Below are 19,008 nucleotides of genomic sequence, written 5' to 3' on the forward strand. Positions count from 1 at the left end.
TCAGACCTGACTAAAATGACTGAACAACAAATATTGGATGCTAGAGATGATTGGGAGCTGCTGAAGTTTATTAAGTGAGGAGTGACATGCTCATACTTGTGGTTGAGGAAAATAATTTTGATGCCAGTGTGGAGGATTGTTGGAGTGAAGAGAGACTTGGGGAAGAGGGACCAATTCAGAGACTATGATGAGAGACAGAACTAGGGCAGTGGCTATGGGAATAGGCAGAAGGGAGGCAGATATGAGAAATGATTAAGTGAATGAAATAAAAGGCATGTATTAAAACTGGGGAAACAAAGAGAAAGGTAAGCTGTCCTCAAAGAACTATATTTTAATAGAAATAGAGAAGGCTTCAGCTACAAGTCAGATGGAAAAGCCCCATGGTCCTTAGAGGGCTGGCAGCAAAGAGAGATGTTATATTGATAGAAATGACAAGATTTGGCAACTGATCGGACATGTGGGGTGAGGGAGGAGTTGGGGATGACACTGAGTTTGTGGACCTGGGGGACTGGATGTTCTTGACAGAAATGGGAAAGTCTGGAAGAAGGGTGGGTTTAGGAGGGAGGATAATGAGCTCTGGTTTGGAAATGTTGCATCTGAGACGTCTATAGAACATCCAGTTAGAAATATTCATTAGGCAGTTGGCGATTTGGGACAGAGTTGAGAAGAAGCTGGGTCTGGATCTGTGAATCATTTGCAGAGAGATGACAATTGAACCCATGGGAACTGATGAGAATAGGGAAAAAAGATAAGAGAGCCCAGAGCAGAGCCTTAGGCGACACCCACAGTTAGTGGGTGTGACATGAATGATGATCCAGCAAAGCAGAATGAAATGAGTGGTCAGACAGGTAGGAGAGGAGTAGAAGGCAAGGGGGTGAAGAAGAGAGAGAGAGAGAAGGGGAAGGAGGAAGGGGGAGGGAGGGAGAGAGATAAGAGGGAGAGAGGAAAAGAAGGGGGAGGGGAAATGAGAGAGAGGGAGAGATGGAGGGAGGGAGGAGAGAGAAGGAGGGAAGGAGAGAGGGAGGAAAGGAGGGAGAGAGACAAAAAGGAGAGAGAGCAGAGAAAAGGAGAGAGGGAGGGAAGAAGGGAGGGAGAGAGAGGAAAAGGAGAAGGGAAGGGAGAGAGAGAAAAGATAGACAAGAGAGAAGAAAAGGAATGAGAAAGAGAAGAAAGGGAGAAAGTGGAAAAGAAGGGGGAGGGGAGAAAGAGAGAGGTAGGAAAGGAGGGAGAGAGAAGAAAAGGAGAGAGACAGTGATAGAGAAGGAGAGTGGGAGAGGAAGGAGAGGGAGCAACACTAGTGTCATGAAAAGCTTGAGAAAAGGTGGTCTACAGTGTCATATGCTGCAGAGAGGTCAAGAAGGAATAAGACTGAGAACAGGTCATCCATTTTTGGCAGTTATCACAGGTAACTTTGGATGAGCAGTTTCAGTTGAATGATGATGTGAGAGGAAATAGAGGTAACAAGTGTGGAAAGTTTTTTCAAGCAATTTTGCTGAGAAAGGGAACAGAGATGTAGAATGGTGGCTAGTAGAACTGGGAGAATCTAACAAGCATATGTTTTTTGAAGATGGGAAGTCTTGGGAATGTAGGCAGCAGAGAAGGAATCAATCAATAAGAGATCGAAGATTAGAGAGAGAGAAGGGATTATAATGGGAGCAACGTGCTGGAAAAGATGAGAGGGGATGGGATCCCTTCAGGGAGAGATACAGAGGAACAAGGCCACATTGAGACTTGAGTTAAGGAAGTAGGGAAGGATGTCAAGAGACTGTGATATAAATGAGCTGAAGAGAGAATTCAAAGAAATGACTTTGAGTTTCTCAGTAGAATAGGATGCGAGGTCCTCAGATGAGAAGTCACAGGGAGAAGGTTGCTGTGGGAGACTTGGAGACAAAAAAAAAGTTTTGAAGTAATTTCTGTAGTGAGTGGTACAAGGAATCAATCTGGGAGAAGCAAATGGATGGAGGTGCTGCAGTAAGGGCCCAATTAGGATCAGATGTCATGTATTTGCAGTGGCCCCAGTCAGCGCAGTTATATGACTTCTTCCAGTTCCATTCAGCAGCATGAGTAGTAGTGGAGAAGGTGGATGGTGGAAATAATCCAGGTTGTGGTTTGATAAATTGAAATGGCAACAGAAGAAGGTGGCAAAGGATTCAGTAACCTGTAGAAGAACTAGTTCATCAAGTGGTCTTGATTAGAAGGGAGAAGAGTGTAGCTGGAGCCTGGGAAAGTACTGAGGGGATGAAGCTCAAGTTGGAAATGATTTAGGGAGGGTCAGGAACAGAGGTGGAATGATAGGAGATTCTGATAGGATAAAGGAATTTTAGAGCTCTCGATCAGAAAATTGCTGCACTTCTGGGTGACAGCAAGGTCAAAAGTATGAACCTCCCCCCCTTTCCTCTTCCCTTCCTTCCTTTTCTCTCTCTCTTGCTACTCCTCCATTCTCCAGCAGACCTGCTGGAGATTTAAAGGGTACAGTGTGTGATTTCTCACCTATCTCTGTTGGAATGGAGTTGAAGTGCAAGAATAGATTATGAGAGTTGAGTAGGTTAAGAAATTGGGGAATTAGGATATTTGAAGGAACATTGACATGTAGGTTTAAGTACCCTAGGAGAAGGACAGAAGCTGGGGTAGAGGAGACTGTGAGCAAGGCACTGAACTCCTTAAGAAACAAGGGAGAATGTTCAGGGGCTAGCCCACAGTAGCCACCAGGATCTGAATTGGGTGATAAATATGGATAGTATTAATCTCAAAGGTGAAGCAATTGCTAAGTGCTTGAGGCAGAAAGAGAATCTTCTGACTGTTTTTCCAGAAATAGTGCTTTGGGGCAGCAGTGGTGGAGGGTGAACTGGACGGTGGGAGGGGTATGAAAGCAGGTGTGATCAGTACTGGAAAGGATAGCCAGGGATACAGTATTGTCTGGGGGGAGGGGGAGCCAGATATTTGCCTTGAAGAACAAGGAGGGATGTGATGACTAGCCTAGTATTTGAAGAAGAATAACTTCAGAAGAGGTATTAGATTTGTTTTGCTTAAGAGTTAGGACTAGGACAGAGTTAGGAGTAGACCAAGGACACAGAGTTAGAACTAGGTCCAGAAAGATGGAGATTTGGGCTCATTATAAAGACTGTCTTAATAATTAGAGCTGTCCAAAAATGGAATGGGCTGGTTTGGTTAGCTCTCTGTCACTGGAGCTGTTCAGGCTGAGATGAGATGACATTTGTTGGGCGTGTTATAGCGCTTTACAACTTCATGTCAATGATGAGTGATGCAGAATCATTGTAGATCAAAAGAAATGTGAGACATCTCCACTCCAGATGTTCATGTGGACTATTTGTGCCTGACCTGTGTAGAGCCTTCCAGGCTTGTATTGGTCTGATCAGCGAGGTCATTTTGGTTCTCTCCAAGAAGGTACAAAAACCAACCAACCAATTGTATCATATTTCAGGGCGGGCTTGGACTAGACCCTAAAGCTATCCTTCAGCTCTGAGATTGAGGTCTCCCTCTCCATACTGATTTTTGCCTTATTGTGCCTCAGTTTACCCTTTGAGCCAAGCTGGCTTATGAGCAGAAGGGTGGGATTTGGGGCACAGTCATTTATCTGTTCTCAGAATACCCCTCCTGCCCCAGTGTAACCCTCGTTCCCTATCTTGTTTTCTCTGCAGTCGGACTGGTTCTTCAGTGATGATGAAGAAAAGGGAGAGAGAGTAAGTGATTCTGAGGGCTTTTGGGAAAGGGGAGAGACCCCCTGAGTGGGGTTAGAGGGATGATATCACAGAAGACACCAAAACATAGGTGGAGAGGGCACAGGGAACTCTCCTAAGTGTCCTCAGAGTTCAGTGTTGGGCATTTGATGGGTAGGGATGAAAGAGGAAGGGGATTGAAAAGATTTGTTCCTTGTCTTGAGGAGCTCTCAGTTGGAGAGACTCAATCCTTGTCCTCAGGGAGCTTCCTGTTGGTTGGGGAAGAAGATCTTGCCCTGAGGGAACACCTAGTTGGATGAGAGGAAGTGTCCCTGACCATAGTCCTAGGGAGGCTGCCCTCCTTCAGGGAGCAACTAATGGGAAGGGGGAAGACAATTTCAGCTCACACTGATGGCTGTCTCTTTGCAGACTCCAGTCGATGAAAAGGAATCCCAATCAGTACCCAATATAGAGTACCTACTGCCCAACATTGGCAGGACGGTGCCCCCAGGAGAGGCAGGTTCAGGTGAGTGAACCTTTGTATATGGCTGGGGAATCTCCACTAGTCCCAACTCACCCCAGCACCTTTTCTGGGCTGCCTGCTTCCCCTCCCATCCCACTGGCAGCACCCTACTCCCACTCTTGCATGCAGCAGCTAAGGTGGAGGGAGGAGTTGGGTGAAGAGACCATCCCCTCCCACCTGGGGAGGAACCAGCCTGGCCCAGTGCTCCCCACCTCCCTCCAGCTCCAGGGGTTGGGTTCTTTCCCTGATTTCTTTTCTGAGCCTTTAATTTCCTTTAATTCTGGCTTGTGCGCGTGTCCCCTTGGCCCCTGGGCACTGTTTCTCTTTTTTAATATTTCTTCTGTTCTCTCCTTACACCCATCTCTGCTCTCTCTGTCTTTATGACCTCTTTCCTCTCTTCTCTTTACCTTTTCTCTCCCCCCCCACCTCTTCCCTCTTCTTCCTTTTCTCTTTCTTTCTCTTCCTGCTCCTTGGTTCTCCCTTTCCTTTTTCCTCCAGCGGACCTGTTGGAGATTTAAAGGGTACAGTGTGTGGTTTCTCAGCTCTCTTGGATACTAACCCTCGTGGGTGATTATAAGAAGATGGGGGTGGGGAGGTGCCAAGTACAGTAGGAAGAAATGTTTGGGGTCATTGTGGTAGCAATGGCAGGGACACGGGACATGTCACACAGACATAGACACAGACACAGAGCACGGCCTCATGGTAGGAGTATGTTCTGACCCTGGTCTTTTCTATAGTTCATAGTTTTCACCCAACAGCAGTCTCTCTCTGTCTCTCTCTGTCTATCTTTCCGTCTGTCTGTCTGTCTGTCTGTCTGTCTCTCTCTCTCTCTCTCTCTCTCTCTCACACACACACACACACACACACACACACACACACACACACACACACATATACATAGTACATGCTCCCACCCCACCCTGACTTGAAAGAATATGAAAAACAAGCCCAGTCAATGATCAGTTTCTCTTATTTGGGACACTGACATCCCCAGCCCTCAGAGTTTATTGGACACTAGCCAGCATCTCCTGAGAAGACAGCCTTGGGTAGGGGTATAAAGAGATGCCTGAAAGGAAGGTTCATGCAGTAGTTGATTGGTATGCTTAGGAGGGGTATGGAGGGAAGCCCCCATTTCTTCTAATCACCCACTACTAACTCTCAACCTGCGCGGGCTGTGCTTGTCACTGTGTGGTCAACTCATCATCGCTCTTCTCACTGTCTTGAGGTGGGTGGAGAGGGGTGGTGCCAGGAAGAAAAAGCCTAACCTGCTTGCCAGGCAGTATGGATTAACTGGGGCCCCCACCTTCGTGCAAATCCAGAGTCAGGTTATTGCCCCATCTTGAGGCTCATGGAAAGAGAAAGTAGCCATGACAATCATCTTCTGTATCCCCTCCACCCTATGAGTTCCCAACCTCGTCTTACAGACCAATAGAATGAGGTTCCCAGATGCCACGCTAAGTACAAAGTTATATAGCCTTGATTACTCTGCCCTTCCCTTCCACTTAAAAAGAAGAAACTAAGCCCTAGTTGATGCCAGAGAGAACCTGGGCATGAGGGCTTCCAGTGAGGGCTTTCCTCTGCCCTACCTCCTATATCTCATTCAGTTTGTTTCCTGTCCCTTTTAACTAAACAGCCCTGAATGGCCCCATTCTCTCAGGCTGGTGGTGGAGGAGGTGAGGTTGAAGGAAGAACAAACGTCTCACCTACCTTCCCTTCCTCTATTCCCCCTCCTTCCACCGTGGTCTCCATGTATCTAGGACATCTGTGATCTGCTGTGTTTCACCATTGTGGTTTGTGTGGTTTTGGTCTGACTTGTTTGCCTTTCTGCTCTGGTGCTTCACATTAACACAGGGGTGGGACATGGGAAAGAAGAGACCCCACTAATACCCTCCCTTCACCATAGGGTAAATGAAATAACTGAGGTCATGTAGTGCCTCAGGGCCTAAGCTTAATGTCAGTTCCTATTTTGAAAGGAAGCGGAGCCTGACATCTCTTCCTTAAATGGGTAGTTCCCCGGTTTCTGAAGGCACTGAAGAGAGGGTTTATATTCTCAGAGTGTGCTCTCTTCCCTCCCTCACCTCCTCTGCCTCTCCCCTACCCAACTTCCAGTTTTCTTTTTGTCTCTTGCCTACAGATTCTATCAACTGTGGTTCCACCAAGTCCAAGGTAAGGAAGGAATACTACCAAGGTGGGTCTTACACTAAGGGAACTGGGGCTCCATGAATTTCTCCTGGTTGGTCAAAGGCAGTTTCCTGAGAGCCTCATACACTATGAGGGATGGAGGTTAGATTATAGAGAGTTTATTCTTGGAGGAAAGAGGTGTATGGGAAACAGGAATGAGTGAGTAAAGCAGAATGGAGAGTCTCTCTCACTGGTCATCTTTGGAACAGTTCCCAATGATCAGTATAAATACAGGTGAACCATAACAAGTCCACAATGTCAAATAATCCCCAAACATGCCTGTTTGGCTATATGATTAAAAACAAAACTCATAAAATTGTCCATGCCACATTCAAATGAATTTTTATTCCCAGAAGTCACACGCCACCTAGTGGGTCTAAAGAAGTATCTCACTTGTTGAGTGATAAGCTGTCAAGACAACTAAAGTACTTGTGAATACATTGAATTGCCATATTTTAACTGAGTGCTTACTATATACAGCATCCCTGAAGGAATGAATATGGCCCACTCCCTGTCCTCATGGGGTTTATAGTCTAGTTGAAACAATACATAATAAAAAGAAAGGAAAATAATCAATTTCAACAGCTGAAAACAAGAGAATGGATGATATAAGTCCCCTAGAACTGGATATTTGACATGAATGACTGTATCCTGAGGATTTTTTTGGTTTCTTTTCTCTTGAAAATATGAAAATGTTTAATCCTTCCAGATTTTAGGTAAAAGAAAAATTAGACTTGTTTTGTGTGGCCCAAAACAAAAGCAGAATCAATGGATAGTGGCTAAAATGATATATATTTGGGCTTTAACATCAGGGGGAAAGAGTAAGTCAATTCTCTAAGGCTATAGAGTTGCAGATGAGATTCTGATTTGCCTTGATAGAGGGAGTTTCTCCGGATGAAATCCTTGGTCAAAGAATGATCCCAAAAAAAGGAGAAAAAAATGACTAGCAATTAGGAACAGCTGAAAATGAGTTGGATTGCAATCAGGAGGTAATAAAGGCCCTGTCATTGACAGTCCAGAACAGAAGCTGGAGGAGCACCCATGGAGGACATTCTAGAGTGCTTCAGGTACAAATTAGACTCTCAGCTTCTTCCAGTTTGGAGATTCTTTGATTCATCAGGGTTCTGAGGGCTCCCACCACATCTGGGCCTCCAGTTTTAACTTGTGGCAGGGAGTGAAAGATCCATACTTACTGCCCCAGAGACCTGAAGCCTTGTTGAGCTCATTAGCTTCAGAAAGAGTCTCCTTCCTCATTGAAACCAACCAAGGAGACCTTTGCATTTGGCATCAGGGTTTATTATTTTGTTATTTTATTTTTGTTTATTTTTATGATTTAAAATTTTATTTTTGTTTATTTATTTATTATTTTAAAACTTCTTAATATCCTCCACTTCTAGATGTGTTTTCTCCCTTCCCAGTAAGCCATGCCTTATAACAGTTAGTCAATCAGTCAACTAAATAGTTACTATTGGTGAAATGATTTACACATATTATGTCATTTGGTCCTCATAACACTCCAGAAAAGTAGGTGCTTTTCTTATCCTCATTTTACAGATGAGGAAACTGAGGCTAGAAAAGACTTGCCCAAGTTCATGTGATTAGTGGGTATCTGCAGCAGGATTTGAACTCAGGACTTCCTGACTGCAAGCTCCAGACTCTAGCCACTATACCATTTAGCTATCTACAAAGAGAGGAAAGAAAGGAAAAGAAAACAAAACAATTGGGCAAAATGAACCTTCCTATCCATGGAATCTGATGGTTATGTGCAAAGGTCTGTACCAGCAGCTGACCTTAGCTCTGCCAAAAGTAGAAGGAAGCTAAACTGTTCAGTGATCATTGAGCTCCCTTCCAGGCACTGACTCTACAGTTATCTTTCTTGGATCCCTCTGGCTCTCTGGGGACAGAGGTCTGCTGCGATTAATTGCCTTTATTCTTAAACCACTGCAACTAATGCCTGGATGCCCCAATTTTTTTGTTGTTGAGTCATGTCTGACTCTTCTTGACCATATTTAGGGTTGTTTTTTTTTTTTTTTGGCAAAGATCCTGGAGTGGTTTGCCTTTTCTTTCTCCAACCCAATTTACAGATGAGGAAACTGAGGCCAACAGGGTTAAGTGACTTGCCCACGGTCACACAGAGGCCAGATCTGAATTCAGGAAGAATGAGTGTTCCTGACTCCAGACCTGGCACTCTGGGCCCTATGGAGCCACCTACCTGTCCAAGTGTAGCACTTTTTTCCCCTCATTCCTGTCTCCTGTTCCCTCCAGACCAAGAAAATAGGTTTTGTTTACAAGGGAATATACAAATTCACAAATAATCATAGATTTAGGGCTGGAAGGGACCTTAGAAGCCACCAATTCCAACACTTTTCATTTTATAGAGAAGGAAACAGTCCAGAAGAGGTTAAATATGTTGCCCAAAGTCAAGCAACTGTCTGAGGCAGAATTTGAACAGGCGTCCTCTTAACTCTTAAGTTCACTGGTCATTCTACTGTGCTGTATAATACATCCACTTAGAGGACCAATGTTTGAAAGATAAAAGGAAGCAGATTGTGCTGAGAGGGTGGTATAATTAGAAGTGGCAGTATAAAAGAAAATGATTCAGTCTCAGCCTAGGCATTGCCAGGTCTAGCTTGTCCCATCATTCAATTCAGTAAATACTGATTAAAGGCATCCTATGCTAGGCACTTAGGATACAGTGACAAAAGGACAGGATTCTGACCTTTCCTGCAGCCAGGAGCTTTGGGTTTTATTGTGGTTCCCAAAGAGAATGATGTCATCTACCCCAGAACACCCTCACCCGATTAGGAATTTTACTCTCTGGGGGCCCTTGACCAAGTTCATTTGACATTTTCTTTTGACAATACAATGGATCAGTTAGGTGGTGCAATGGATAGAGTGCCAGGCCTAGAGTCAGGAAGACTCATCTTCCTGATTTCAAATCTGGTCTCAGACACTTCCTAGCTATGTGACCCTGGGTAAGTCACTTCACCTTGTTTGCCTCAGTTTCCTCATCTATGCAATGAACTGGAGAAGAAAATGGCAAACCACTCCATTATTTCTGCAAAGAAAATCTCAAATGGGGTCACAGTCAGGCACAACTGAAACAATTAAACAGTACAACAAACATTTCTTTAATGTTTACTGTGTGCAGAGTGTTGTGAGTTAGCTAGCAGTGGCATTGTAAAGCTTAGAGGAGACAAAGTCCTTACCCCCAAGGAGCTTAGGATCTTGTAGGGTAATAGGATGTCCAGGCAGCTGATCACAGAATATTATATTATCAATGCATTAAAGACATACAGAACCAAATTCTCTGTGAGCCTCGAGGGAGAAAATGGTTACCAACCTGAGAGATGAGAGGAAATATTTTAGAAGAGTTGTAAATTTAAATTGAGTTGTAAAGCTTGGATAGGAATTCAATAGATAAAAGAGGAGTGAGGGATAGACTAAGGACTGGGAGCTGCTAACAATGGCAGCTAGGTGGTGCCATATTGCACAGTGTCAGGCCTGGAGTCAGGAAAGACTCATGTTCCTGAGCTTGAATCAGACCTCACACATTTACCAGCTGTGTGACGCTGGGCAAGTCACTTCACCCTGTTGGCCTCAGTTTCCTAATCTATAAAATGAGCTGGAGAAGGAAATGGCAAACCATTCCAGAATCTTTGCCAAGATCTTATCTGGGTGGGCTCAGAGGTCTGTGAGTTGAATCAACACCTACTGTATGGACTGCATTAAGGACTGAGGATATGAAAAGACAAAAGACAGTCCTTGCCCTCAGGAAGCTTAGAGTCTATCAGGGGAGATGATGAGCAAACCAATATATACAAACAAGTTAAATACAGGATAAAAAGGAACTAATTAAACAGCAAGGGAGGGATTGAAGATGAAAATTGCAAGGAGATGATTAGTTGAGCAAGGTCAGGAAGGAAGGGAAAGGGATCAGAGGCACAGGGGGGCACCTTTGCACAGGTAAAGATATGAGTCTTGATGAGTTTGAGGGATAGCTTTTCTTTTTGACCAGAGGGAGGAAGGAGGAGGAATAGGTCTGATACTATGAAATGGCAGTATTAAGAAGAAATGAAGGAGGGGAAAGCTGAAGGGACCTCACGTCAGAAAGTTTCATTCCTCCCTCTGCCCAAAGGAAAAACAAGAAAATACAAACAGATAGGAAGAGTATTCCTATCATGTAAAAAAAAAAAAATGAATACAGTAAACCTCCATTCTGAAAGAACCCTGAGATAAGTCAATCCATTTCTATTCTCTCACTCACTATAGTACTAGGGCTGGAGTCAGGAAGAGCCAAGTTCAAATCCAGTCTCAGACACTTACTCTGTGTCACTGAGCAAGTAATTTCACCTTGTTTACCTTAGTTTCCTCATCTGTCAAATGAACTGGAAAGGAAGTGGCAAACCACTCCCATATCTTTGCCAAGAAAACCCCAAATGGGGTCAGGAAGAGTCAGACATGACTGAAATGGCTGAACAAGAAGAAACTGTGATTCGTAGGACCTTAGAGTGGAATAGGACTACAAATGTCCTCTAGTCCAAACTCCTAGAAATCCCTGCTATGATAGGAGTTATTTAGCTTCTGCTTGAATCTTAGTAAAGGAGAGTTCATTCCCCTATTCCTTTTTTCAGAAGGTGCTGATTGTTAAAGATGTTCTTTCTTATGCTGAAGCCAAATCTGCCATCCTCCTCCAAGCTCAGTTTTACCCTTTTGGAGCTATAGGAAGCTCTTTCATTCATTCTTCAGCCATTGACTAAGTGTGTTCTATCCTCTAAGCACTGGGCTAAGTGCCGGGGGATACAATGACAAAAAAAAAAAAAAAAAAAGAGGAGAAAGGAAATAGTCCTTGCCCACAAGGAGCTTCTGTTCCATTAGAGAGGAACAACTTTATATATAGTTGCAAAAATTCAGTTATTTCAGAGGAAGGGTAATAGAACTGAGGTGTAAGGGACATCTGAAAAGACCTCATGGAGAGCCTTGAAGGCTCTTAGGGATTCTAAGAAGCAAAGGCTGAGGAGGCAGTGCTTTCCAGGCATGGGGGACAACTTGGACCAAGGTGCAGGGCATAGGAGGTAGGTCAATTTGGCTGGAATATGGAGTGCAGGAAGGTATAGAGGGTAAGAGTAATGGGCAGTAAGCCTAGAAAGGCAATCTGGAACCAAATGATTTAGGGCTATAACTTCCAAACTAAGAAGTTTGTATTTTATCCTCATGGCAATAGGGAGCCTTAGGAGCTTCTTGAGGGGAATGACAGGGTTAGATCACCTTGCTTTAAGAATATCATTTGAGCAGCTTTATAAAAGATAGCGTGGAGAAGGGAAGAGATTGGACATAAGGAAACCAATTAGGAGGCTTCTACAGTCATCTAGTTGAGTGATGATGAGTACCTGAATTGGTGGTGTGATGTTTATTTCCACATGACAGTCCTTCACATCTATAAGAACAACTATGATGTCTCCCTTTAGCCTTTTCTTCCCCTTCTAAGGTAGACATCCCTACCTCCTTCGTATGTCCTCATGGTCTCTAGACATTTTTTCCTTTCCTTTGGACATATATTCCCCAGTTTGCAAATTGCCCTCCTAAAGTATGGCAGTGCTAAGGACTGAACCCAGTCCAGCCTCAGACGGAAAAATAGCCAGGTCATACTTTGAGTTCATGTTGAACTTGTACTCAATGAACCACCCCCATACCTGGGAGTAGTTTGGGGGTTTTGTTGTGGTGGTGATGGTTTTTGGAGGCAGTCAGGGTTAAGTGACTTTCCCAGGGTCACACATCTGGTAAGTGTCTGAAGCTGGATTTGAACTCAGGCCCTCCTGACTCCAGGCAGGACCAGTGCTCTATCCCCTCACCACCTAGCTGCCCCATGTTTTGTTTGTTTTTCACATGAGCTTCTGCCAGTTAGAGTCTCTTCCATATAGTATTCCTTGCAGTTAATTAATTTCAAACCTAAATGCTTAAGGTTTTTTTTTATCTATCCCATCATATCTATTTATCATATCCCAATATACCTATTTGTATTTATTTATTTATTTGTTAGGAGCATTTTGATTTTTTCTGAACAGATGTTCCTCAGAGATGCATTTTCAAAATAAACAAAAGACTTTCAACAGTCATGACTGGAGGAGAGGGAGTAGCTGAAATAGTTGTTGGCAGAAGAGGTTTCTGGGTAAAGGGAGGCTGCAACAGCCCCATCAGATCAGCAGGTTTGGAGGAGATACATCATAGGGATAGAGACTGTATTTGAGATTTCATTGACATAGGGAATTCCCTCAATCAAAGCAGATCAGCACCTTCTTTGAAACTTAGAGAACTGCTTAGGGGAACTGAGATCAAGTGACTTGCTCAAGGTCACACAGCCAGTTGTGTGGCAGACATTGGACCTGAACCCACATCTTTATAGCTCTGGAACTGGATCCCTGTCCACCATACCACACTGCCTCATACAGAGTAACACCCTCCTAAGAGAGAACAGTCTCAGATAAAAGCTATCTGTTTTCTTGCTTTTCTTTCTCTGCTCCCTTTTCACACTGGGGAAGGTAAAAAAGACAATAAAAAAACAGCACCTGTTTTGTCATTTACACTATTATCCCACTGGAGCATTACAACACTCCTACAAAGTAAGTATTAGATTTTCTTATCCTCATTTTACAGATGAATAAACTGAGGCTCCAAGAATCACTTAATGTGACTTAATTATCTTTGTGGCTATAGACAAGTGTCACAGTCAGGATCTGAACACTGCTCTTGCTGATTCTCATTCTAGCACACTATGCAAACGAAGAAAAACCTTGGTATAGTCAGGAAGACCTGAGTTCTAATCCTGCATCAGACTTTTTAAAACAGCCATATCACCCTGAGCAAGTCACAGCTTTCCTTGGCCTCAGCTTACACATTTGTAAAATGGGATTCATGGTGCTGTGGAAAGTTACATCAGAATCCCAGCTCTGCCACTTACTAGGTATGGGACATTGAACATGTTACTTAGCTTCCTTAGGTTTCAGTTTCTTCATCTGTAAAAGGAGGAGACTGGACTCAGTAACCTTTGAGGTCTCCAGCTCTAAATCTCCGCTCCTATGATTTTTGGCCAAAAGAATAACGCTAATCCGAACCACAAACCCCTCTTCCCCAGAAACAGAGAGATAACCATTAGTGATGCTAATAATACCTAACATTTATATAGTGCTCGTGCCAGGCACTGTGCTAAGTGCTTTACAAGTATTATCTCATTTGAGCCTCAGAATAACCCTGAGAGGTGGGTGATATTATTAACCCCATTTTACAGTTGAGGAAACTGAGGTGAACACAAGTTATAACTTGCCTAGGGTCAAACGCTAGGACATGTCTGAGGTTACATTTGAACTCAGGTTTTCCTGACTCCAGGCCTAGCACACAGAGAAGAACTTAGAAAAGAGGGAGATGCAGAGAAGAGGAAAAGGTGTGGGGAAGACTGGCCAGTTAGCTTTTGCTTAAAGACCTCCTCTCTCCTGAGACCACTCATTTCATATGTAGCCCTCTTAGGAAGTTCTTCCTCCCACAGAGCTAAAATTTACCTCTTTGCAACTGCCACCCAATTCATTTTCCATCAATAGACTCAGAGGAATAGCCTTTAACAAAATCTAAATCTCATATAGCATGTATGTGAAAAAAATGCAACAAGAACAACAATTTTTAAAAATAGCATGGCAGTGAAAGAACTTTAACCAATATACTCAAACGTATCTTTCAAGGACAAAAAGCTGGTTATATTCATAAAAGAGAAATACTGGAAGCTTTCTCAGGAAAGGAAGGATGCCTACAGTCCCCACTGTCACAACACTACAGGGCTGGAAGGGACCTCAATAGGGACCTCATCTACTCCAACCCCAACTAAGCCTCTCACCATCCTCAACAATGGCTTCTCCAGCCTTGTGTGGGCGTCCCCATGACAGGACCTCCTGAGGCAGTTCATTCCATTTGCAGACAGGTCAAAGTGTTTATCTATGTTCCCATTTATAAGGGGATGGTAGGAGGTGGTCAAGACTGGCACCTTGACTGGTGATTTCATCAATGTGAGGGAAATTAAGTATGGAAGAAGGTTGACAACTCCCCCTCGTAGCCTTAAGGGAGTTAATTAATCCTTTTTTTTCTTCATACTGAGTCCAAATCTCTAGTTTCCACCTGTTAGTCCTACTTCCACTCTTGGGGCCATGGAAAACCTGACCATTCCCTCTCCCACCCAAGATCTGAGGACTGAGTTAAGCATTTCGAGATCAGCCGAGTGTTAGGAAGGCTAGCTGGAGCAACGAGCCAGTGGGACCCCGGGAGGCCCAAATTGGAGGTTTGGTTCCTCTCCCAATTAACGCTCCCTTCTCTTCCCAAGGGCTCGTGGGCCCCAAAGAAAGAACCGTACACTCGGGAGATGCTGGCGGCTATCTCCTTCATCTCGGCGGTCAACCGCAAACGCAAGAAGAGGTGCGAAGCTCGAGGGCTGGGGAGCAGCACGGACGACGACTCGGAGCAGGAGGCCCACAAGCCGGGGATGGGGCTGCCGTCGGTGGCGGTTCAGGACGGCCCCGCAGGGCAACCACCGGAAGCCAGGGACGCCGGGGCGCCGAGCCGCCACAGCCCCCCGAGGGTCCCCAAAGAGGGGGCTGGGGAGCGGCCCGCCGCCGACACCCGCTCCATAGTCTCCGGCTACTCCACCCTGTCCACCATGGACCGCAGCGTGTGCTCGGGGGCCGAGGGCCGCGGCGGAGGCGGAGGGGGAGCGGGCGACGAGGCCGACGACGAGCGTAGCGAGCTGAGCCACGTGGAGACCGACACGGAGGGCGGCGGCGGGCCGCGCCCGGGGTCCGAAGGTCGGCTGCCCCGACGGCCCTCCTTCAGCTCTCACCACCTGATGCACTGCGACACCCTGGCCCGCCGGCGCCTCTCTCGTAGCCGGCCCGACGGAGACGACGGGGGCGCCGGGGGCCGGGCTCCCCACTCCCCCGCCGACCTCGCCGGCTCCGCTTCGTCCAGCAGCCAGGAGTCGCTGCGGCCGCCGCCCGCAGCGGGGGGAAAGGCGGCCCTTACCGCCCGCCCCTCGCTGACCGAGCAGCTACGGCTGCGGCTCCGGGGCTCGGCCGATGACATGTTCGGGGTGAAGCTGCGGAGGCCTCTGTCCCCCGAAACCCGACGGCGCCGCAGCAGCTGGAGGCGGCACACCGTGGTGGTGCAGAGCCCCCTGACCGACCTCAACTTCAACGAGTGGAAGGAGCTGGGAGACGGCGGCTCCCTGACCCCTGGCGAGGGGGCCCCGCCCCGGCCGCACAGTGACATTAAGGACTCGGGCCTCAGCAGTCTGGAGTCCACCAAGGCTCGGCCCTCCTCCTCCTCAACTTCCCTGCCGCCCCAGGCCGGGGAGCTGTCCAGCTCGCGCAGCCAGGCGCCCAGGAGAACAGCTACGTCGCGGCTCCACCAATGTCTGTGACCCCGGCGCTCACTCCTTCGCCACGGAGCCGCCTTTCTGTTCTTGGGATTCCCCAACTTTCCATCTCGGGGTGAGGGGGCTGCTTCTGTCCCTCCCAGAGTCACCTTTAATCTTCCTGCTTGGTCAGAAAGGGGGGAAAGGCAAGTGAGGTCTCTTGCGACTATGTTTTTGTGCTGGAATTGGTGAGAGAGAAGAAAATGGGAAGTTGGGGGCCAAAGTGAGGGAGTGTGAAGAGGACAGGGATGGAAAAAGAGAGAGAGCAAGTCAGGGAGCGAAGAGAAGCAGATAAGCCCTGGAGAGAGAAGGGAGGGGAATATATGAAAGACGGATAGGTGAGGTAAAATAAAGACAATTCCAGGCATTCTGTGATCACCTGTATGTTTGCTTGTATGTATCCCTCTGGAGCCTTACACCCATGCGCCCAAACATCCCCCTTTAATTATGCAGGGGAAGGGCACCCCCTGGTTTTATTCTAAAGGAAAGATGAATGATGCCAATCGCTTACTTCTCCCCCTCTCCTGACCCAGCACTAGTCGTGGATACCTGATTCTCAAGAGTTAGGGAGAGGAGTAAACAATTTCGCATCTCCTGGAGCTGTTGTGTGTAGGAGCTGAGGGAAGCTAGTTAATTACCTTATGTGGATGTATGCCGTGTGTGTCTGTGTTCGTGTGCACTGTAGTCCCAGCCAACAAATTTCTGTAGCAGTTTTCGACCTGCCCCCTGCTGTCTAAAAGCGGTCTCTGCTTGAAGTCAACCTTCACCTGCTTCTTCCTGATCCGTGGAGACTGGGCTATCTTTCTCACTTTGTCCCTTGCTGCTTGTCTAAGTGAGGTCAGAAGGAGAGACAGGGGGCCACGCCCCTGAGGCAAAGACAAACACTAGAACTTCCCCTAACTCTAAACGTTTGCCAAATGTCTCCAAGCTTTGATCATCACCCCACGAAGGGCTTTGACCATGGGGAGCTGCAGTAGCAAGATCCCCATACAGTTTTTTTTTAGGGGGGAGGGGAAACTTTAGGGCCTCTTTCTACTTCCTTCTACTTCTGTTTTGTTCTTCCAACCCAGTCTGCTCTAGTTTTCAGGACTTGTGCATCTGGGCCACCATTTCCCACGGGGAACAGGGATCACTGCCACCAACACTCACCTACATATACACATCCTACTGGCTAAGAAGTCAACTTGTTCCCTTCAAGGTGGGTGGGCAGGGCTACCACCTCTCTCCCCTACATTGTAAATAAACTGAAAATAACCAGATGACTCCACTCCAACTCCAAAATCCAGTCATTCCTGGGAAGCCTTGATGGATTTCACTTTCCATGGCTGGCAGTTTTCCTGTTTTATGCAAAGATTTGCTGTAAAATGGATTTCTCTCCCCACCCCCCTTTTTTTGTAAATAGTGTCTTTAAATGTGTAACATATTATAAAGAATTTATAAGAATTTTTAAAGATGTTTCACTCATTTAAAAAGTGATGTAACAGTGTTGGATAAATTTCACTTTCCCCCCCAACTCTTCCCCTCCCATGTCCGCATGTCTCTTCTTTCTGTGTGTCATTGGGACACCTTTCTTTAGGCAACAACTAAAAGTTTCTGCTTCTGAAAAATCCTGTCTTAAAAGTGCAGTCTATATATTGGAAATAAATGACCTTCTTCAAAGACTCTGTGCCTCACTTGTTTTGGTAGGATCAAAGATTCTGATCTTCAAGAGCATCTTATCCAGTGATTCTTAACCTTTTCTGTAGCACAGATCCCTTTGGCAATCTGGTCAAACCTAGAGACTGCCTTCTCAGAATAACTTTTTTAAATGCATGAAATAAAATGCGTAGTATTACAAAGGAAATACAATAAAGAACATTTTTTTTAAAGTTCAGGACATTAGGTTAATAATCCTTGGATAGTAATCCCCTGATTTTACAAAGAGAATGATGCTAGAGAGGTCAAGTGAACTGGCCAAAGTTACACAGACAGTTATGAAATTCAAGTCCAGAAATTCCAAATCCAGATCCAATACTTTTCTACTGTACCTTGGAGAAGGATGACACAGATTTCAGGGAGGAGAGGTTACAAGATCAATGAGATTTAGATTTGGAAGGACATATAGCCCAATGTCTCACCCCCATCCATTTTATAGAGAAATAGAATTGTTTCTTTACATGCAAAGAACTGTCAATGTAATTATCATTACATCAACAATAATAGCCACCATGGTAGTCCTAGGGTGTGGCTCTATAAGTCTTGAATGCATTTTAGGGTTAATTGACTGGTGAATATACTTTTTCTGTTCTTGTTTGGATTAAGGGTAAGACATGGTCTCTTGTTACAGAAATGAGTCAGTGGATGCCTCTCTTGACTCCCTAGTAGTGTGAAGGTGACCCTGGATTCTTGAAGGCTATGCTTGTGGAGTTCAAACCCTAGTAGGTCCTACCAAGTTGAAAAAGCTTCAGTTACTGACTGGGCTATTGCCTGTGTAGCCTGTATCTGTCACATAAGACTAGCTTCGTACAAGTGGCATCCACTCGTCTTGAGTACAGAAAAGTTCATATATGATGAGGTGTTTTTATATTTTAATTTTTTGGGCACAACTTGCGTAGACTGTTAAGCTCCTGAGGGGATTGAAATTTGTTTCTGTGGAAATCACAAGCCTTTACACGTTTTAAACAAAATATTGTGAACATTTTATTTCAGTATAATGGGTTTCCTTGTGATCCTATGTATTTTATTTTTATTTTATGCACTAAAAACATTATTCTAAGAAGTCCATAGACTCCACCAGGTTGTCAGAGGGGTCCAGAACACAAAGATTTCTAAACCCAATGGCAGGAAGCCATCCTGATTGACTGAGTAATTCTGAGACTGTAGAATGGAAAAAGGAGCCCAATCCAGAGTATTCAGGAGAGCCACTCTTCAAATGGTGTTTCATGGTAGGAGCAGAGGGTGTTTTGGTTTGACAGAATGTCATTCTCAGTACTGGGAAGGCCAACTACAAAATGAGGGAGTTGCAGCTCCAGACATAGAGAATAATTCAATGGGATGCGGGAAAACTTTAATTAAAAGATAACTAAACAAGTCTGGGATTATTCATTTGGGGCTTGTTAATTTTCTGTTTCTTGGTAATGTTTCTGTTTGAATATCTGTAATTTTATTCTTGACTCATCTATCCTTTTCCCTTCTGAGGA

The 19,008-nt window shown here is 45.3% G+C and overlaps 1 protein-coding gene across 8 annotated transcripts in view; it reads left to right on the forward strand.

Annotated features, from left to right (window-relative positions):
• The window catches only part of ARHGAP23 (Rho GTPase activating protein 23), a 123,452-nt gene extending 105,964 nt beyond the window's left edge, over positions 1-17,488 (forward strand). For all 8 annotated transcript variants that reach the window (XM_072646226.1, XM_072646225.1, XM_072646230.1 and 5 more), the window contains 4 exons: positions 3,660-3,701; positions 4,107-4,203; positions 6,335-6,366; positions 14,744-17,488. In XM_072646226.1, the coding sequence (XP_072502327.1) occupies positions 3,660-3,701; positions 4,107-4,203; positions 6,335-6,366; positions 14,744-15,835 (1,263 nt within the window). In that variant the 3' untranslated portion in view covers positions 15,836-17,488. The remainder of the gene's footprint in view (positions 1-3,659; positions 3,702-4,106; positions 4,204-6,334; positions 6,367-14,743) is intronic.
• Positions 17,489-19,008: the final 1,520 nt, after the last annotated feature.

This window comes from Notamacropus eugenii, chromosome 2 (genome assembly GCF_028372415.1).
Source record: "Notamacropus eugenii isolate mMacEug1 chromosome 2, mMacEug1.pri_v2, whole genome shotgun sequence".
Taxonomy (NCBI): Eukaryota; Metazoa; Chordata; class Mammalia; order Diprotodontia; family Macropodidae; genus Notamacropus; species Notamacropus eugenii.